The 16,827-nt window shown below is 36.6% G+C and overlaps 1 protein-coding gene across 2 annotated transcripts in view; it reads left to right on the top strand.

Moving 5' to 3' along the window:
- LOC133534823 (pyrokinin-1 receptor-like) overlaps nucleotides 1–15,928 on the top strand; it is a 91,162-nt gene extending 75,234 nt beyond the window's left edge. The window contains exons 4-5 of one of the 2 annotated variants that reach the window (XM_061874111.1): nucleotides 5,390–5,512; nucleotides 7,828–15,928. In XM_061874111.1, the coding sequence (XP_061730095.1) occupies nucleotides 5,390–5,512; nucleotides 7,828–7,884 (180 nt within the window). In that variant the 3' untranslated portion in view covers nucleotides 7,885–15,928. The remainder of the gene's footprint in view (nucleotides 1–5,389; nucleotides 5,513–7,827) is intronic. The other variant, XM_061874110.1, reaches the window with a different exon arrangement.
- The last annotated feature ends 899 nt before the right edge of the window (nucleotides 15,929–16,827 follow it).

The following is a 16,827-nucleotide window of genomic DNA, read 5'->3' on the forward strand; positions in this document are numbered from 1 at the left end:
GACAAAGAAGACGAATCCACGAATTTCTGTTCCTGCCGAGGCATATATAGTGCTTTTCTCCAAACATGCGAGGAAATAAGGTAAAATAATCATAATTTACGCATCAACCACCACTCAAATCGAACCTTCACCTCTTTAACTATTTAAAAAAGTTAAAGGCACTACTTATTTTGCCATTCAGTACCTAACATTTAATGTTCGTTCATTAAATATAGGTAATTGTGCAATATAAGCTGTATGTGCACGCATGAGAATAAAAATTGTATAGTCTTTGATTTTATTAAGCAGTATTCGCACGATCACACACGACGGTCTTGTAAGAACGAGACATGTAGGGTCGTGTAGACGCGGCCCGCGGCTGTTTGCGTTTTTCTTAGTGGATACATGTTTTAAAAATCAAAAACAATACAGTAATGAACTTCCTGTCCGCTAAAATACGACCATAATGGTTTTTTTTATTTTACTATAAGGAAGAACTTCCCGTACTATTTTTGTTACAATAAGGTGAACATCCAAGCATATTGGAGAAAATTGATTTGTGAAAGTTACTCAGGTCCCTTCACCAACTAGAATAACGTTTATAAGTCAGTACCCCTAGTGTAAATATTTTCGACAGCGAAACGTGACGTACGCGTTTGCGTTGAGTGTCATTTTGTATGAGATTTTTGACTTTCCAAAACGTCCCGCTTGGCGCGCTGTTCAAAAACCCATACAAAATGAGACTTAACGCAAACGCGTACGTGACGTTTCGAAATCGAAATTATTTACACTAGGGGTACAGATCAGTGTCAAACTTTTAAACTGATTTTAACCAAGCAGCCCATGTTAAGTATATCTGATTTTAATAATCCCCAACCAATTTAACAACAATCCTTCAATAAATTTACTGAGCAAAGTAGGTTAATCTGTCTCGTGTTATTACGATGCTTCGACCACCTCACCACGACGAACTCTAAAATTCCACTTAAAATTCAACTGTCGAACCATGAAGAATTTTCAATTTCATCTATTTTGATAAATCTGAACATCCAAGTTTCCGAATGGGTTTTTAGGGTTTCCCGCAACCCCGTTGCGAGTTAGGTGTCGGATCGACTTTCCACCTGACTACTATCGCTCTATTGGTGATGCACGCCATCGCTATTGAACAATTGTTATCCAAATGCACGCTCCTGTATAATTGATAGCTTAATTAATAACAACCTTGTCCTGGTATTTATATGGAATGAAATGTCATTGTAACTAAGATAGGTACGAGGGCGGGATGATAAGTAACTGGCCTTAGCTATTTAAAAAGTTTGAATTTAAAAATAAACTAGCGTAATTTAAGCTTCGTGTCTCTGGCTATCTGTGTTCAAAATTTTAATTTCATGGCTTAAATATTTTATCGATTTTCTGTTATTTGAAAATATATTGTGACGATTGTTTTCAAAATGGATAAAATTGAACAAAGAGCGGTGATAAAGTTTCTTTACATGAAGGGTATGAAGGGGATAGGTATTTATGAAGAGTTAAAGAATGTTTTAGGTGAATGTGCTCTTTCTCACGCCACAGTAAAAAACTGGGTGGCTGAATTTAAACGAGGCCGTACAAGTGTCCAAGATGAAGCCCGCTCTGGACGTCCAAAAAGTGCCACAACTCCGGAAATGGTCTCCAAAGTGCACGATATGGTTTTGGCAGATCGACGATTGAAGTTATCAGAAATAGCTGACACTACAGGGATATCAAAGGAACGGGTACATCATATTCTAAGTGAAGAATTAAATATGAAAAAGTTATCCGCCCGTTGGGTGCCGCGATTGCTTACGCACGATCAAAAAAGAATCCGCGTGCAAAATTCGGAAGAATGTTTGGATCGTTTTCAGAAAAATAAAGCTGATTTTTTGCATCGATTTGTAACAACAGATGAAACATGGGTTCACCACTACACGCCAGAATCAAAAATTCAATCAAAACAGTGGACTGAATCTGGATGTTCGGGTCCCAAAAAAGCTATGGCTGTAAAGTCGGCTGGAAAAGTTATGGCTTCCGTCTTTTGGGATGCTAGTGGAATTTTGATGATAGACTACCTTCCCAAAGGTAAAACTATTAATGGGGAATACTATGCTAATCTTTTAGATAAGCTTCATCAATGCATTCATCAAAAACGACCAGGCTTAGCAAAAAAAAAATCATCTTCCATCAAGACAACGCTAGGGTTCACACATGTGTTAAAGCCATGGCAAAAATCGGCGAATTAAAGTATGATTTGCTGCCCCATCCACCTTATTCGCCTGATCTGGCACCATCCGACTTCCACCTGTTCCCGAAGCTTAAAACTTTTTTGGGTGGACAGAAATTTGCCACTAATGATGCCGTCATAGCCGCTGTGGAGGAGTATTTTGCAGGCCTCGAAAAGAATCATTTTATGGAGGGCATCGCAGCTTTAGAGCGAAGATGGAATAAGTGCATAGAGCTAGGTGGAGACTATGTCGAAAAATAAAATTAGTTTTAACACCGAAATTCAAGTATTTTCTACTTAGGCCAGTTACTTATTATCCCACCCTCGTACTAAGTAGTAAAAAACGCAGCTATGTGTTGTATTGGTACTTCCATCCAAGCGAGACATTACGTGACAATTGATCAAATATAGGTAAATGTGATGTGTGCCTACATACCAATCAGAAACTTGAAAATGTACCCACTGTTCAGAATCAGAACGCATCTTTAGTGACGTCACAGACGGCCGATTTATTAAAAATAAATCTTGTACACAAGTTTAAATAACAAGTCTTCATTGGAGATACACTTAGGCATCCCTGCGCTATTTAGAAAGGAGCTTAGGCCTCACCACCCACTTTGTAATAGGGCAGTGTGTACTTACCAGTCAAATCAGCTATTAACTTTTTATTAAACGACATTACTTTTATTTTACTTTTAATTAAAAGTTAAACGATTTCATGATATGAAGTATGAGAAACGCATTCTGTGACATATCAATGAATCCATCTCCTATTAATACTGTCTTATTAATGGATGGATGGATGGATGGATTCATTTGTTGATTTTAAATTAATAGTCCATAACTATATTTAATCATGCTTTATCAGTGTATTTCCGTAAATTTTATGTATTCTGGACCGGTGTGAAACAACTTATATTATTTAAAGAAAGCACTCTTTTTGTACGTTGCAATAATAAATAATATGAATAAACAAACACTCCATATCGTTATGAGTAGTCTTTTGGAATCATAGTAATTACTTGCCGACCACGAGCGATTCGAAGTATTCGACCAGGAACTAGTCTAAATGTGTGTATATATGCAGCGTAAAGACTACTAAACCAATTTTGGTAAATGAGGTCATGAAGAATCAATCGAATCATTTTATAACTAGAGCGACACAGGCTACTTTTCCGGTTTTATATCGGACTTTTTTTTTCTTCAAAACATGGCTTATTTCGAAATAATATCAATTTAGAGCCACCCCACACTAGCTAGCGTCTACCGAGCGTCGGCGTCTAGTCAATTCTTTGGCTGCTGCTCGACGCAACGTTGGCGCAACTGCGCTGCGACGTTATTTTCCATAGCGACATCTAGACGCCGACGCTCAAAAACGCTAGTGTGGGGTGGCCCTATGAATTCTAAACATACTATTTTAGCTTATTATTGCGGATGGCGAAGCCAAAGTACAATGGGCGTCTTGATTATGTTGGCATTGAATAACTGAACGCTAACTACTTCTGTTGCCGAGTGCTCATGGTCGATGTATCAACAGTTTCGTAAATCCACGTGCATTAATTCGATATGTTAAATACCGGTAGATCCATATTAATGAAGTCAAGAGTCAGAGGAATTACCACACTAAACCACAAATGGATGGAATTTAATTCTATCAATACATTTAGGCCGCGGACTGGACGCAAGCGGCGAGCGGCAAATCAAGGCCATTTATTTAAAGAAAGCATTTTTTTGTTAGAGAAAACGATTAGCTAGATTGCTCTGAAACTTTTTACTTACATTAGGATAAGGTATATATTGGTTTATGTTGCTTCGGATACCATAGCAATATATACTAATTTCAGCCCTAGATATACCTCATGTCATTGTATGTTCAACGTTTCTTTACAATCTAACACGTGATTTTAAAATGAGAATGATACTCTTATGGGAAGGTGAAATTCGGCCGAGCTTGCCGGGGACTCTTAAAATAAGTATTACAAGTCAGTTTAACACAGCCAAGCCTCTCCGTAGTAACAAAATTAATGACCGCTGCAATTACGAGGTAGACTATACATTTGTGAAGTAGAATAAGCGATAAAAACTGCATAAGACTAACGAATTAAGGCAAGATAGTGCATGTGCGCAAGATATGTAGACATGCACGATAGTCCCGTCCCGAGTGATTTTTCACGAGCTTTTAACAGTGTTAAGTGTAGGTATATTTAAAATTTACACTTTGATGTCAATGTCGTGCCAATACATTATGTAGGTAACGGAAAAGGGTAAACTAGGCCTTATTGGGATTAGTCTGGTTTCCTCACGATGTTTTCCTACACCGAAAAGCGATTGGTAAATATCAAATGATATTTCATACATAAGTTTCATAAAACTCATTGGCACGAGCTGGGTTTGAACCCGCGACCTCTGGATTGCTAGTCGCATGCTCTAACCACTAGGCCACCAGCGCTTCCAAATGAACCCGCGAATAATAACTAAATAACATTATCTTGATAATTAAAACACAAAATATTATTTCGCTGATCCGTGAAAAGATAACGTGCTAGTCAATCAGTGCTAACCCGTTATACTCACTTGCGTATTTTTACATGCAATTAATGTTCCCACCCTCCCACCGCAAAAATAAATACGCAAAAAAATATAACAACCCACCACCAAAAATACGAAACTCGACACGTTTTTCGCCTCTCTACGAGATCCTCAGAAGAGGAGGCATCTCATCTATTTAGTATGGATTTCCGCAAAGTAACGCCTGATTCTATTCATTATTATTTGATACCAAAATGTATGTATTTATGATTGGCCTCCAGAAATAGCCAGTAATCGATAGTTAATCCATCGCACACAATAAATCACAGTACTCGTACCTAGCTCATATAATACAAAAGCACCCACATAATTGAAATTCATGTTGTATTATTTAGAAGGAATTCGGTTTTTAATGAAAATTGCGGGATCTGCGTTTATTTCAAAGGCTGGGACAGTCATTGTGGCAAATCCAATTCAGCCAATTAATCATACTGTTTTAGAGAAACGTTACTTTATAATTATTATTACTCAGAGTTAAATATTTACTGTTCAAATGGCGAAATAAAGGTATATAAAGTTTCTGAAAATCCGCTTCGTAATAAAAAAATCTAGCGATCATGCATATTGGAATAAATCTCGCAGGTGATTATTTTCAGAACACGCTGGTGCGGTGCTGCCGACCGGGAGCGCGTGCCGTGCAGCGCAGCTCTTACACGACCCTCGCTCTCGGGCGAAACCCCGCCTCCAGCAGCACTGACAACTCAGGTTTGTACCTCTATTCAGCGCCATATAAATAGGATAACCCCTAAGAGTCCTAGCTTACGCGTAACAATTTAGTTTTGTTCACAAAATAATCTCGAATATTGGCTTAAATGATAAAATATTATATTAACTGATTGAGCACTATTTATGCTATTAATTTAGCAAAATATCGTTTGGAAAATTTTGGCTCGGATTATCATAATTGTCTGTAAAATTAATTACTCATTTGATGGATTATTTGGCCATGTTACACTGCACAAGATCCAGCGAGACGTTTTTTTTAGACTACTAAATTATTTTAACAGTTTTTAATGATTCACGGCTAGTTGAACAAGATGCATGTAAGTAAGTGCGTCGAAATATCGGGAGCTCAAAAACAATATAAAAGATAATCAAGGTTAATATTCCGGTCGATTTAAGTCTATTAAATTATTTTAATCAAATTTCCCGGTCGATTTTATTTTTCAAATTAAAAATTACGGTTATACGCTCTCTGCCATCTGCGGCCGTTGTCAAACTTAAAAATGGTCACATTTTCTTATTTGTAGTCTACCTATTTCGCACTCATGGGATGTTCATAATGTTCATATACGTGATGGCTTTTCATTCGCACACTTCAGCTATCTTTATGCGTTAGCGTTTGATAGGTCTGTGGTCAGCGCTATGGAAAATGGAATCACTGCGCAGTTGCGCCAACGTTGCGTCCAGCAGCAACCATAGAGTTGACTAGACGGTGACGCTCGAAAGACGCTAGTGTGGGGTCTCTCTAAGAGGGGACGTAAAGCCAGGAAATTAGAAAGGACCAAAAGATTAAGCGCGCCGCACGAAACTTGCGACGTAAGATTTCGGGATCACGCGGGTTTTATAACGTTTTCCCTCAATATCTCTGAAAGTATAATTCGGTTTAAAAAAAAATCTGGTCAAATACTTCGGCTAAATTATTAGCTATTTTATGCTAAAATTATACTGCTATCGTATGCAGGGTAAAGGATTCGGTCAAGTTATGTTCTAATGTATGGGGAAGACAAACAAAGTACCTTTAGGTATGGTGCTCTACGTACACTAGCATCCCCTCCCCCCGCCCCCCCTTTAAGCAAGTTAGCAACTAATTAATATAACTCTCTTCTTGTCGGATTAAGAGTCTGCAGCAAGCTCAGCCGAATTTCACCTTCCCACACTACGTAAACTAATTACAGACATACCTTCTCCTATTGTAAGTACAAAGTAGTCGTCAGTAGTCGTTTTAAAATGAGAGCGTAACTACGTTTGTAAGGAGATCCCATCTTAAAGATTATTATTTGTATTTGTCCCTTCCTTAGTATTGTTCTTCCAATAATAGTATTGTATATATGTTTATATTTATGTACTTGTTTGGGCTTATAACTGTCAACCGGGACAGATTTTCGGTCAATCTCAAAAAATATGTCTGCGGTCTAATCGCTGCGACCCATATAAATTGTATGAAAAAGGTCGTGGCAATGAGACGCAACCGCAGACATATTCCCAGAGAATAACACTTTTATGCTAGAGGGGATTTTAATAGTACACAAGAGCAAATACCTCCATGCACACTAAAGGAGGCAGTTAGTAACCTGAAGGAAGACATTACTAGGTTTCGTGGAGGAGCTGGGGTGGCTAGAGTAGCGCTACCTTGTTTCACGCAAAGTAGGCACAATGGTTGTCGATTTGCGGAAAATGCCCAGAAACTAGCTAAGGGGGAGGAAGTACAAAGAATATTATTTGTTTTTCGAAGCACATAATTTGACCTAATCAATACAATTGAAAATAAATAAAACTTGGACATGTGTTCGTGTTTTTTTTTCTTAGGGTAACGCTGTTTTTTTCGTTACATTTAGATAAACTGTGGCTAGTTTGATGAGCTCCGTATTTTGGGTGGAAAAATATTTTTCTTGAACGAATCCTTGTTGTTACATTGATCCAAGATTGATACAATACGAATTATGATAATAGATGACTCAAATAGAAGCCATAAAATACCATTTAAAACACGCTTTTTTCCTTGCGACTAACAATTTAGTTATTAGTTATTCGACGTCCCTAAAATTACAGGAAACGTAATAGAATCGCAGAAAAAATAACCTTACAAGTGCTATATGTTGTCTCGCACAGCTCAGAGAGTTCAAGATTTGTAGTTAGTTACTTTTCTGTTTTAGTTATTTTAACTTCTAAACTAAGTTTTGATTTTACATAATTCGCTCTGCATGTGTACTATAGGTATACTTATCCTAATATAAGTGCAAGAACTAAACAGCTGTTACCGGTATTTTCTTTAAGTTTTAATTTGATATTTTTAACAGGTAATCATCCTAAAGATGGCGCCTTTGGTGACAAAAGAATTACAAGAGGATCTCTAAGGTCATCATCAGATAAAAAGATCAAATTCGACTTTGAACGTAATATAATTTATTATCAACACAAATATGCCCAAACCGATGTCTCATTCAAGCGAGATTTAGAAAATGGGCTTTATGAAACCAAAGGAATAGACGAAAAGAACGGCCCTAAAGAAATATACGTTGTAGCTTCAACGGAGCCCAGTGAAGATACTCAAGACTCCAAAGTTACTCTGACAGACGAGCCTGACGCTTACATTAGAGAAATCCGAGACAGGATCAATCGACGTCAGAAGGGATATGGATAAATCAGAGCATTTCTCAAACAGGAAATGGCAGCTGGGATACTCCTAGCAGTTAATTATACAGTGCGCTCATCATTAGCGCTCGCGTCGTTGTCATACGAAGCGGGTCAAAAAGGCACATGTTTTGCGATATATAAAGGACTGCATTCAGGTTGGTCTACTATCCGGTCTTTAATAAGTAGGTGAAGTGCTTGCATATTAGTACTGTTCTTCATTCTATGGTATATATTAAAGTAGCGGAGACCGAGGGGAGTTGAAACAATTTAGACATTAAATCTTTTTCCTAGAATTGTACAAGATTATTACCGATGGATAGCCCATTTTTTCCTCTTTTATAAATGCCGTAACTTTCTCTAAAAGGGTACCAAAGTTAAATATTAAATAAATATTTGGGTTCAATCTTACTCAGATCGACCTAGCCCCAATCTAAGCGAAGCTAAGATAAATAAATATAAATACATATAAATCCATGACTCAGAAACAAAGTTCATCACACAAATAAATGCCCTTTCCGGGATTCGACTCCAGGACCATCGGCTTTATAGGCAGGGTCACTACCCATTAGGCCAGACAGACAGGCCGTCAATATAAACGCTTGCGCGAAAAAATAATTTTGTGGGAAGTTGAGCAAATAATTCTGTGGGGAGTTGAAACAAGCCTAGGCTGAAATGTTTTTTTAGCTGTAATATTTGAAACGTTTTTTTTATAAAAATTAAATATTAACATTCAATTTTTAAGCATTTTTTTACTGAATTTCAATTTTGCATTTTACGCAACAATAACATTTTTTTAAACTTACCATTAATTTGTTACGTGAGATCAAAATTAACAGACATAATATTAATTAAACAACTGACTTATAGATGCAAATCCTGTAGATATTTCTTGGCTCGCCATACCTCTGTCTACGTTTCTTTTAGTACTCAGCAGGCATATAATTTTTTTTAAAGAGGATAAAATAACCTTCACCTTTTTTAATTGTACCAAAATAAAACCGAGGAAAGTTTATACAATCTGTTTGAAATTCCCTCAGTAGCAAAACAACTCCCATCTGTTATAAATTGGCATCCCAAACACAAACAATAAGCAATGACTCGCATCGTTCACTACTAAGTCACACGAACACGTCGCTAAAAGCCGCTCCATACAATAGGAGTAAAAAGAACGAGTAGAAAATTTTGTATGTATAATTTCTACTGCCATCAATTTCTTTTCATTACAATTTCTAGCAAGGGAAACTAGGAAGACATATAGGCCAATTCAAACGTACACTGACATCAGAATTATATTATTGTCTAAATGATATAATTTAGTTATCGTGCGTCTCTCTCTCGCGCCAATACAAGTACCGTCAGACCGTCGACCATAAGACTTACATACGACTATATCTAATAGGCCAATTCGAACGCACACTGCCACTGACATCAGAAATTGTATTTAGTTCGTACTTGTTCGTACCATCAATTGGGCTAACTGGGGAACGGAGGGTTAGCATTAGACAAAGGAAATATTTCTCAATTATACTTAGGTTATACTGAAAGTTCCTGGAATCTTTTTTTTTATATTTGTAATAAATCCCTGCCATATAATTTTCAAACAGCATTCCTAAAATACAAATCATCACCGAACAAATTGTATCTAAAAATAGACAATATGCGATATTTTCAACAAATAAACATTTTCATTGCGTGACTCTAAATGGCTCATTCCGGTAACTCCGGTGACTGACGACAGTGTGCTTTTTATAATCTTTAAACCAGGATTTAACAATCTAAGGGTAAAATTTTCAACTAGCTAGTCGATTAGTTCATAGGGTTACCTTTGAATTGGCCTGTGACACATTAGCAAGTTATTGATAACTACAAAGCCATTAAAATTTTCATTTCGTATTATTTTTGCCGTGTGTGGTAACTCCAATACCGGGCGCCTTGAGACAATAACGTATGTCGTAAACTGAGGGGCCCGCGGACGGAGGGGCGCAGCTAAAAAAATCTGCGAATCGATAACGGTTATAGGTGCAGAAAAAATTATGTTATTCCAACGCACCTCTGTTTCAAAACGCCTCGGTCTCTCCTAAACAATTTCTATTAATAGTTACATAAATTGCAGAGCTTAACAATATGAAGATTTTTAATGTGAACGCAGGTATAATTAAAATGATGTAGGTAAGGTTTAATGTTGTTACTGGTACAAGCAGGCAAGCAGGGTATTTATTAGTAACCTTTTGCATTGCATAAAGGCAGAAAGCGAAAAAGCATTTTCACCACAACAGCTCGTAAAGTCAGTCTTTATTCGTCAAAAACGGGTGACAAAGTTACGTTAAGTTTTATTCACAAGAGTGGCAACGTAATGATGAAAATTCTGAGATGACTTGTGGAATTGACTTTTAAGTGATGATACTGATGATTTAGAATGATAATTACATAACAGCATTCACTTGGATTAAATTTGTAGTGTTTCACAGTTAGTATATTTCTCGCTTTGGTGTGGTGAACCTTTTTGTGATTCACTCGGTAGCAAAGTTTGTTTACCCCTCGTGCCTTGAAACCCTCGCAACGGTCAAGATTCCACTTTTCGAACGGAAACGAAGCGAAATATTCAATTTTGGAATAATTGGGCATGAGGAGTTTCGAGTAAAGAACAACTTTGCCCCCGTGTAAAACCAATAAAACTCGGTATTTCATGGTTTCGTAAAATTGTAATTGGAATTAGAAAGTTTTCCATGTAATTAATATTGATTGTGTATGATGTAAAATGTTTTAACCCTCATTTGCTATTTGATTCAGAACAAGAACAAAGGTATGTTAAGTACCTAGTTAATATAATGCATTGTGAAATTGCACATGGCTTTAGTAAATCAGGGGATGATAATGTAATTAAGAATATTGCTTTAGTGTGATTGCATATTGCATCTCACTTTGATTGCATCTTTTTTACAGAAATGTCTAGATCACAAAACGGAAAAGTGTTAAGACGCGTGAATCCTAGAATGTCTTTGTTTGTACAAAAGTACCAACATTCCTAATTATACCAAAATATCGAATCGACGTCGTAAGACCTAGAACTCATATTACCTCAAAATTCATTATCTTCTTTAATTCATTAGTTCAGTTACGAAATAATTGCATTAAAATGCCTTAATAAGACCTTATGTCATACATGATTATAATAGACCGCAAGCCAGTAACAGATTTCCATGAAACCGGGCGATAACTCGTGTAGTGGTTAACGGCTATGTATGATGATCCCTCGTGGACGTCAGGTTCCGCTCCGTTGGTGGGTTGAGGAATGGCAGCCACCGAAACACGTAAAAAAAAATCATCCAGGAAGCGATGACTAACGATGTTCCTGGCCCGCGTTCTATAATATACTTTATTTAAAATTGTGTAGCGTAAAATGTATAGGTAAACTTTTCGCTACTTAATTCCAGATATATATCTGTATATATTAATTTAGATTTTCAGCCCCCGTTTTTTACCCACTAGACTGGTTTTACACATGTGCAAATTAGTAAGGTATATGTGGGTGGCCCATCGTAAGATCAGGCAGATCCTGAAATTCCTAGGCATATCGTGAAACGTGTTTTTTTTGTCTCTTTCCCTGAGTTCCCTATTTCTGGACAGTTTTCCCCTCGGGCATCTGAATCAACTGAACGAACCTATCCTACCTATTTATTGGTTTTTGTTACTACCGTCAATACATTACACAGAACAAGAACATTGCGATCTGCCTGATCTTATGATCGGCTGCCGACATATATAATATTATCTATAGGTACACAACACAAAAATATTGTTATAATGAGTAATATAGGTACACAAAAATATTGATTAGACGATTTAGACCTGAATCAAATAACAGATGACAGTACGAGTAAAAACTTATTTATTTGTCATTGACATTTGGCAAATTCGTATTCAGATATAAATATTTGTTTAACTTCGTATGAGGAACTCTTTGTCCGGAGCCGGCGTTAAGGGATCAAAATGGGAATGTCAAGATTGAAAACACAATATTTTATTAATGTAATTCATGTAGTAGATAAACATTTAACCTTATACCTATACATGTGAAATGTGATCGTTGTAATAGTTCTCTGTCAAGGCTGATTCACGAAAGCTACCACGAATTGAATGAACGAAACTTGTACTTTACGAATGACACCTGTCGTCTGTACGACAGGTGTCATTCGTAAAGCCCTGTGGCTATAACCGCGAAAATCGAAGTTCGGTAATTGCGGGCCTTTTTCTCTTTCACTCTAATTATGTCGTAGTAAGAGTAAAAGAGTAAGATCCCCGCAATTTGCGAATTTCGGGTTTCGCGGTAGGCCCCCAGGTGTCACTCCGAATACCGATACTCGATATACCGATGTATACAGTGAGAGCCACCATTCTATTGGTTAATGTGATACACTCATAGATTGATATCATTCACTCATTCCATTCGTGTCAGGGCTATAACCGGGAAAATCGAAGTTCGTCAATTGTGGGCATTTTTCAGTTTTCTCTGTCACTCTAATTACGTCTTAATGAGAGTAAAGGAGAAAGATCCCCGCAATTTGCGAATTTCGGTTTTTGCGGTTGGCCCCCTGCTCTTGTCAATCGACCTGTAGTTCTCTAGATCCGACGGATCTCTTAGTTCCATACATTTCGGATCTAGATCTAGAACCTTCGTGAACGCCCGTTCATGTCAAGATTTTACTCTCATCGTGATGTTTCAATTCCAATCCAATCCATAAATATGTAACTACAGGTGTTGTAAGACTGATTTCATTATATTATGTAAGTTAATATATTATTATAATTAAAAAGAAAATCTACTTTTAAAGGTTAATTGCTATTTGGTAAGTAATTTAATTTTGTACATTTTTATCTCCCTAAATATATTCGTATTGACTATTGTTACCTACCCGTCAATTTATTCGAATATTTAAAAATATGTATTTGTAGTCAGTACCCCTAGTGTAAATAAATTCGATTTCCAAACGTGACGTACGCGTTTGCGTTTGCTAGGGGTACAGTACCCCTAGTGTAACTGTGATCGACATCATAACGTGACGAACGCGTTTGCGTTAAGTGTCATTTTGTATAGGATTTTGAGTTTCCAAAACGTCCCGCTTGGCGCGCTCTTTCGAAATTCAATACAAAATGAGACTAAACGCAAACGCGTACGTCACGTTTGGAAATCGAATTTATTTACACTAGGGGTACTGATCTGAAAGTTTCGAAGTAAAAATTTCGTTCGTGATTCATTTCAAGTATTAATATTCATATTGTCATAAACTGTCATAATATGTAATAATTATACTTACTCTACAATATCGTCTCGCTGTCAAGGCGACGAGGGAGGTTGGGGGGTGAATGTTCAAATTAGTACGAATATCACTACAGCTCTATCTAATCAATAATCAACCGAAATAAAATAAATAATTTTCAACAGAAAAAAGTACGCATGCAAATTACTTTGTATCAAAATAAAAATATTTCTCTAAAAAGTATTTCTCTAAATAAAAGTATTTTTCGTTAAATGACTTTGCGTTGTACCTATATAACAGTCGTATTACACAATATTTTGTATTATACATGAAACTCATACTAAATAAATTCATAGCAACAGTCCAAACGCACACATATTCGCGGACAAATGGAAATCTTTGCAAGTTTTAACTCTTCCTATGTAATAATGTAACGTAGTAAATAAAATATAAATCTTCTTCTTCTTCCTCGCGTTATCCCGGCATTTTGTCACAGGTCATGGGAGCCTGGGGTCCACTTGGCAACTAATCCCGAAAATTGGCGTAGGCACTAGTTTTTACGAAAGCGACTGCCATCTGACCTGCCAACCCAGAGGGTAAACTAGGCCTTATTGGGATTAGTCCGGTTTCCTCACGATGTTTTCCTTCACCTAAAAGCGAAATAAAATATAAATAAATAAATTTAATGTAGAGTCAGCGCCAGAAACATCTACATATACGCCAGAAACTTATACTTGTGACTGCTAAATAAAAAATTAAGAATTAAGTATATTAGACTCAAACTGATATTTGTTTTATAGAAGAACATAAGGAAAGTCTTCACATGTGTCAAGTTATGTCAGCTGTTTTGAGTTGAGTACAAGTATACTTATAGTATAAACATGATGATAAAACAATATATGTATTAAATGCATTACCGAAACTCAAATTATTTGGACGACCGGTCTGGCCTCGTGGATAGTGACCCTGCCTATGAAGCCGATGGTCCCGGGTTCAAATCCTGGTAGGGGCATTTATTCGTGTGATGAGCATGGATATTTGTTCCAGAGTCATGGGTGTTTTCTATGTATTTAAGTATTTATAAATATTTATATATTATATATATCGTCTAAGTACCATCAACACAAGCCTTATTGAGCTTACTGTGGGACTTAGTCAATTTGTGTAATAATGTCCTATAGTATAGTATTTATTATGTCCTATAGTATTTATTTATTTTGATTTTATATTGAAACACATACCACACACCCTATCAAATTGACAGCGCGACGAGATTGCGAACTCGAGTAATACTCGTAATGTACCGAATTAACTCAATTACTTACTTATACCGTTTGAAAGTTAATTAACCACGTCATGCTCTCCGGCATCCCTCATTGCGATTTGGATTTTTTTTAACGTGAAGATAGTACACAATTTGTACATATTTGGGTACGAGTACAAGTCAAATGAAGCCGTTGCTGTAGGGCGTATCTCCAGCAACCTTTACTGAATTCCAATACTTACTTTTTCCGCAAACGAGAGGCTGGAAATAATGGTACTAACGATTTTATTCTCACATAAATGTAATAGTACCTGGGCGACCGAGCTTTGCTCGGTTATAAATATTTATTGTAATATGGTCGTGTATAGGTGATACTCTTAACTACATTTTTTTACTAAATTAAACTTGTCTAAAACAATAAAAATTAAAAAATTATATATAAACTTGAACATAAAAAAAAAAAATTTAGTTACCGGGCGAGATTCGAACCCGTAACACTCGTTTAGCAGTCCGCGTCTTAACCCGCTGGACCAGACGGACAGTGGCGGGCAATACGAAATTAGCGACCATATTCTGCGTCGAAAGAAAAACGCATGAAAAATCGAAAACACGCGCTTTCCCAAACATAAGACTAATCTAGATAGATTGTATACCCCCAAAAACCCCCATATACCAAATTTCAGCGAAATCGTAAGAGCCGTTTCCGAGATCACAGAAATATATATATAAATATATATACAAGAATTGCTCGTTTAAAGGTATAAGATTTGTCTAGATTGTAAATACATAGTTAGTTGCTGGGAAACTTGCAAATATAGCCAACTCTCAGCATTTACTTCAAATGGTTGTATCGTGGCTTAGTACTACGCGAAATAAGCATATAAGTTATATGAAAAAACCGGCCAAGAACATGTCGGGCCATACTCCGTGTAGGATTCCGTGGTTACCCGTCCGTCAAAATAGACTTTTCGCTAAAACTCAATAATCCTGGATAAAACGCAATGTGGGGCTGCCAAAGAGCATGCCGTAATTAACCGATATTGTTTTTGTCTTGTTCATGTAAACAAGTCCAACCCAGACCACTCAATATAAGTAAGTAAATATGTACTTCGAAGCAATTTCAAAGATGGGTATGACTGTGACGTAGGTGTGCTGTTCGTAGAAATTAGGTAGACAAATTGTTAATTAATGTGTTAACTTTAAACCCCTAGTTAATGTTGAAATATAAATGGTTTTTGGTTCTGGTGTTACTTTTATTCAACCTTTTCTTAATAGTTGATCTACCATCAGCCTTAAAAGTGCATGGCGACTTAATCAATGAATTCATTCATAATTTCTCCATGCAATTTCGTAGCTCACTGCACATAAAGGACTATACTTTGGGCTGTTTCTCAAAAAAATTACACCGCGTTTCCTGTTCATGCTAGAACATTTTTTACTATGAATAATGAGTACAAATTATTAAATATGTTTTGAGAGACTTTTTACACTGAGGCCTAATAGTTTGAAATAGATTCAGTGAATATTAATCCCAATAAAACAATTTGTAATTACGTTTTACCATTTACCTTCCGTGTCCTAACGCGGTTGTACTCACGTTTCGATGTTTAAAATAATAACACAAATTATTCACTTAACTTTGAACAACGTACTTACTTTATTTGCATACCTAAATAAAAATCAAGTTATTTTCGTTTAAAGTTTGTCCACGGCATTTTTTCTCATTCACCTGTCACAGTTGTCACGACACACTTACGATATAAACTAACGAGTAGCGGCTGGAGCTTCCAAGCTGGACTTATAACGGGTAAGTACTCTATAATATACATGGTGCTAATTTAGTTACCTGCAATAATTTACGGGGTAAATATTTAGGTCATACTGAGCAACTTTTACTATGGGACCAACCCCATACATTTTGGCTATCTGACCTTGACATTTCCTATGAGAGAGTAAATCTGGAGACACGGCAGTGCCCCCGCCAAGTTGAGCAAAAAAGCGGCACGGCCGTACCATCCTTTTCTCGAAAGAGTTCAGGGTATTTTCGACCCCCTATAAATTCGTAGTAGTTTAAGAATTGTAACTAGTCAAAGTTTCTTAATTTTGTCACTTAGTCACTGACTGACCGATCATCAAAACTC

The sequence above is a fragment of the Cydia pomonella genome, chromosome 2 (assembly GCF_033807575.1).
Source record: "Cydia pomonella isolate Wapato2018A chromosome 2, ilCydPomo1, whole genome shotgun sequence".
In the NCBI taxonomy this organism is placed as follows: domain Eukaryota; kingdom Metazoa; phylum Arthropoda; class Insecta; order Lepidoptera; family Tortricidae; genus Cydia; species Cydia pomonella.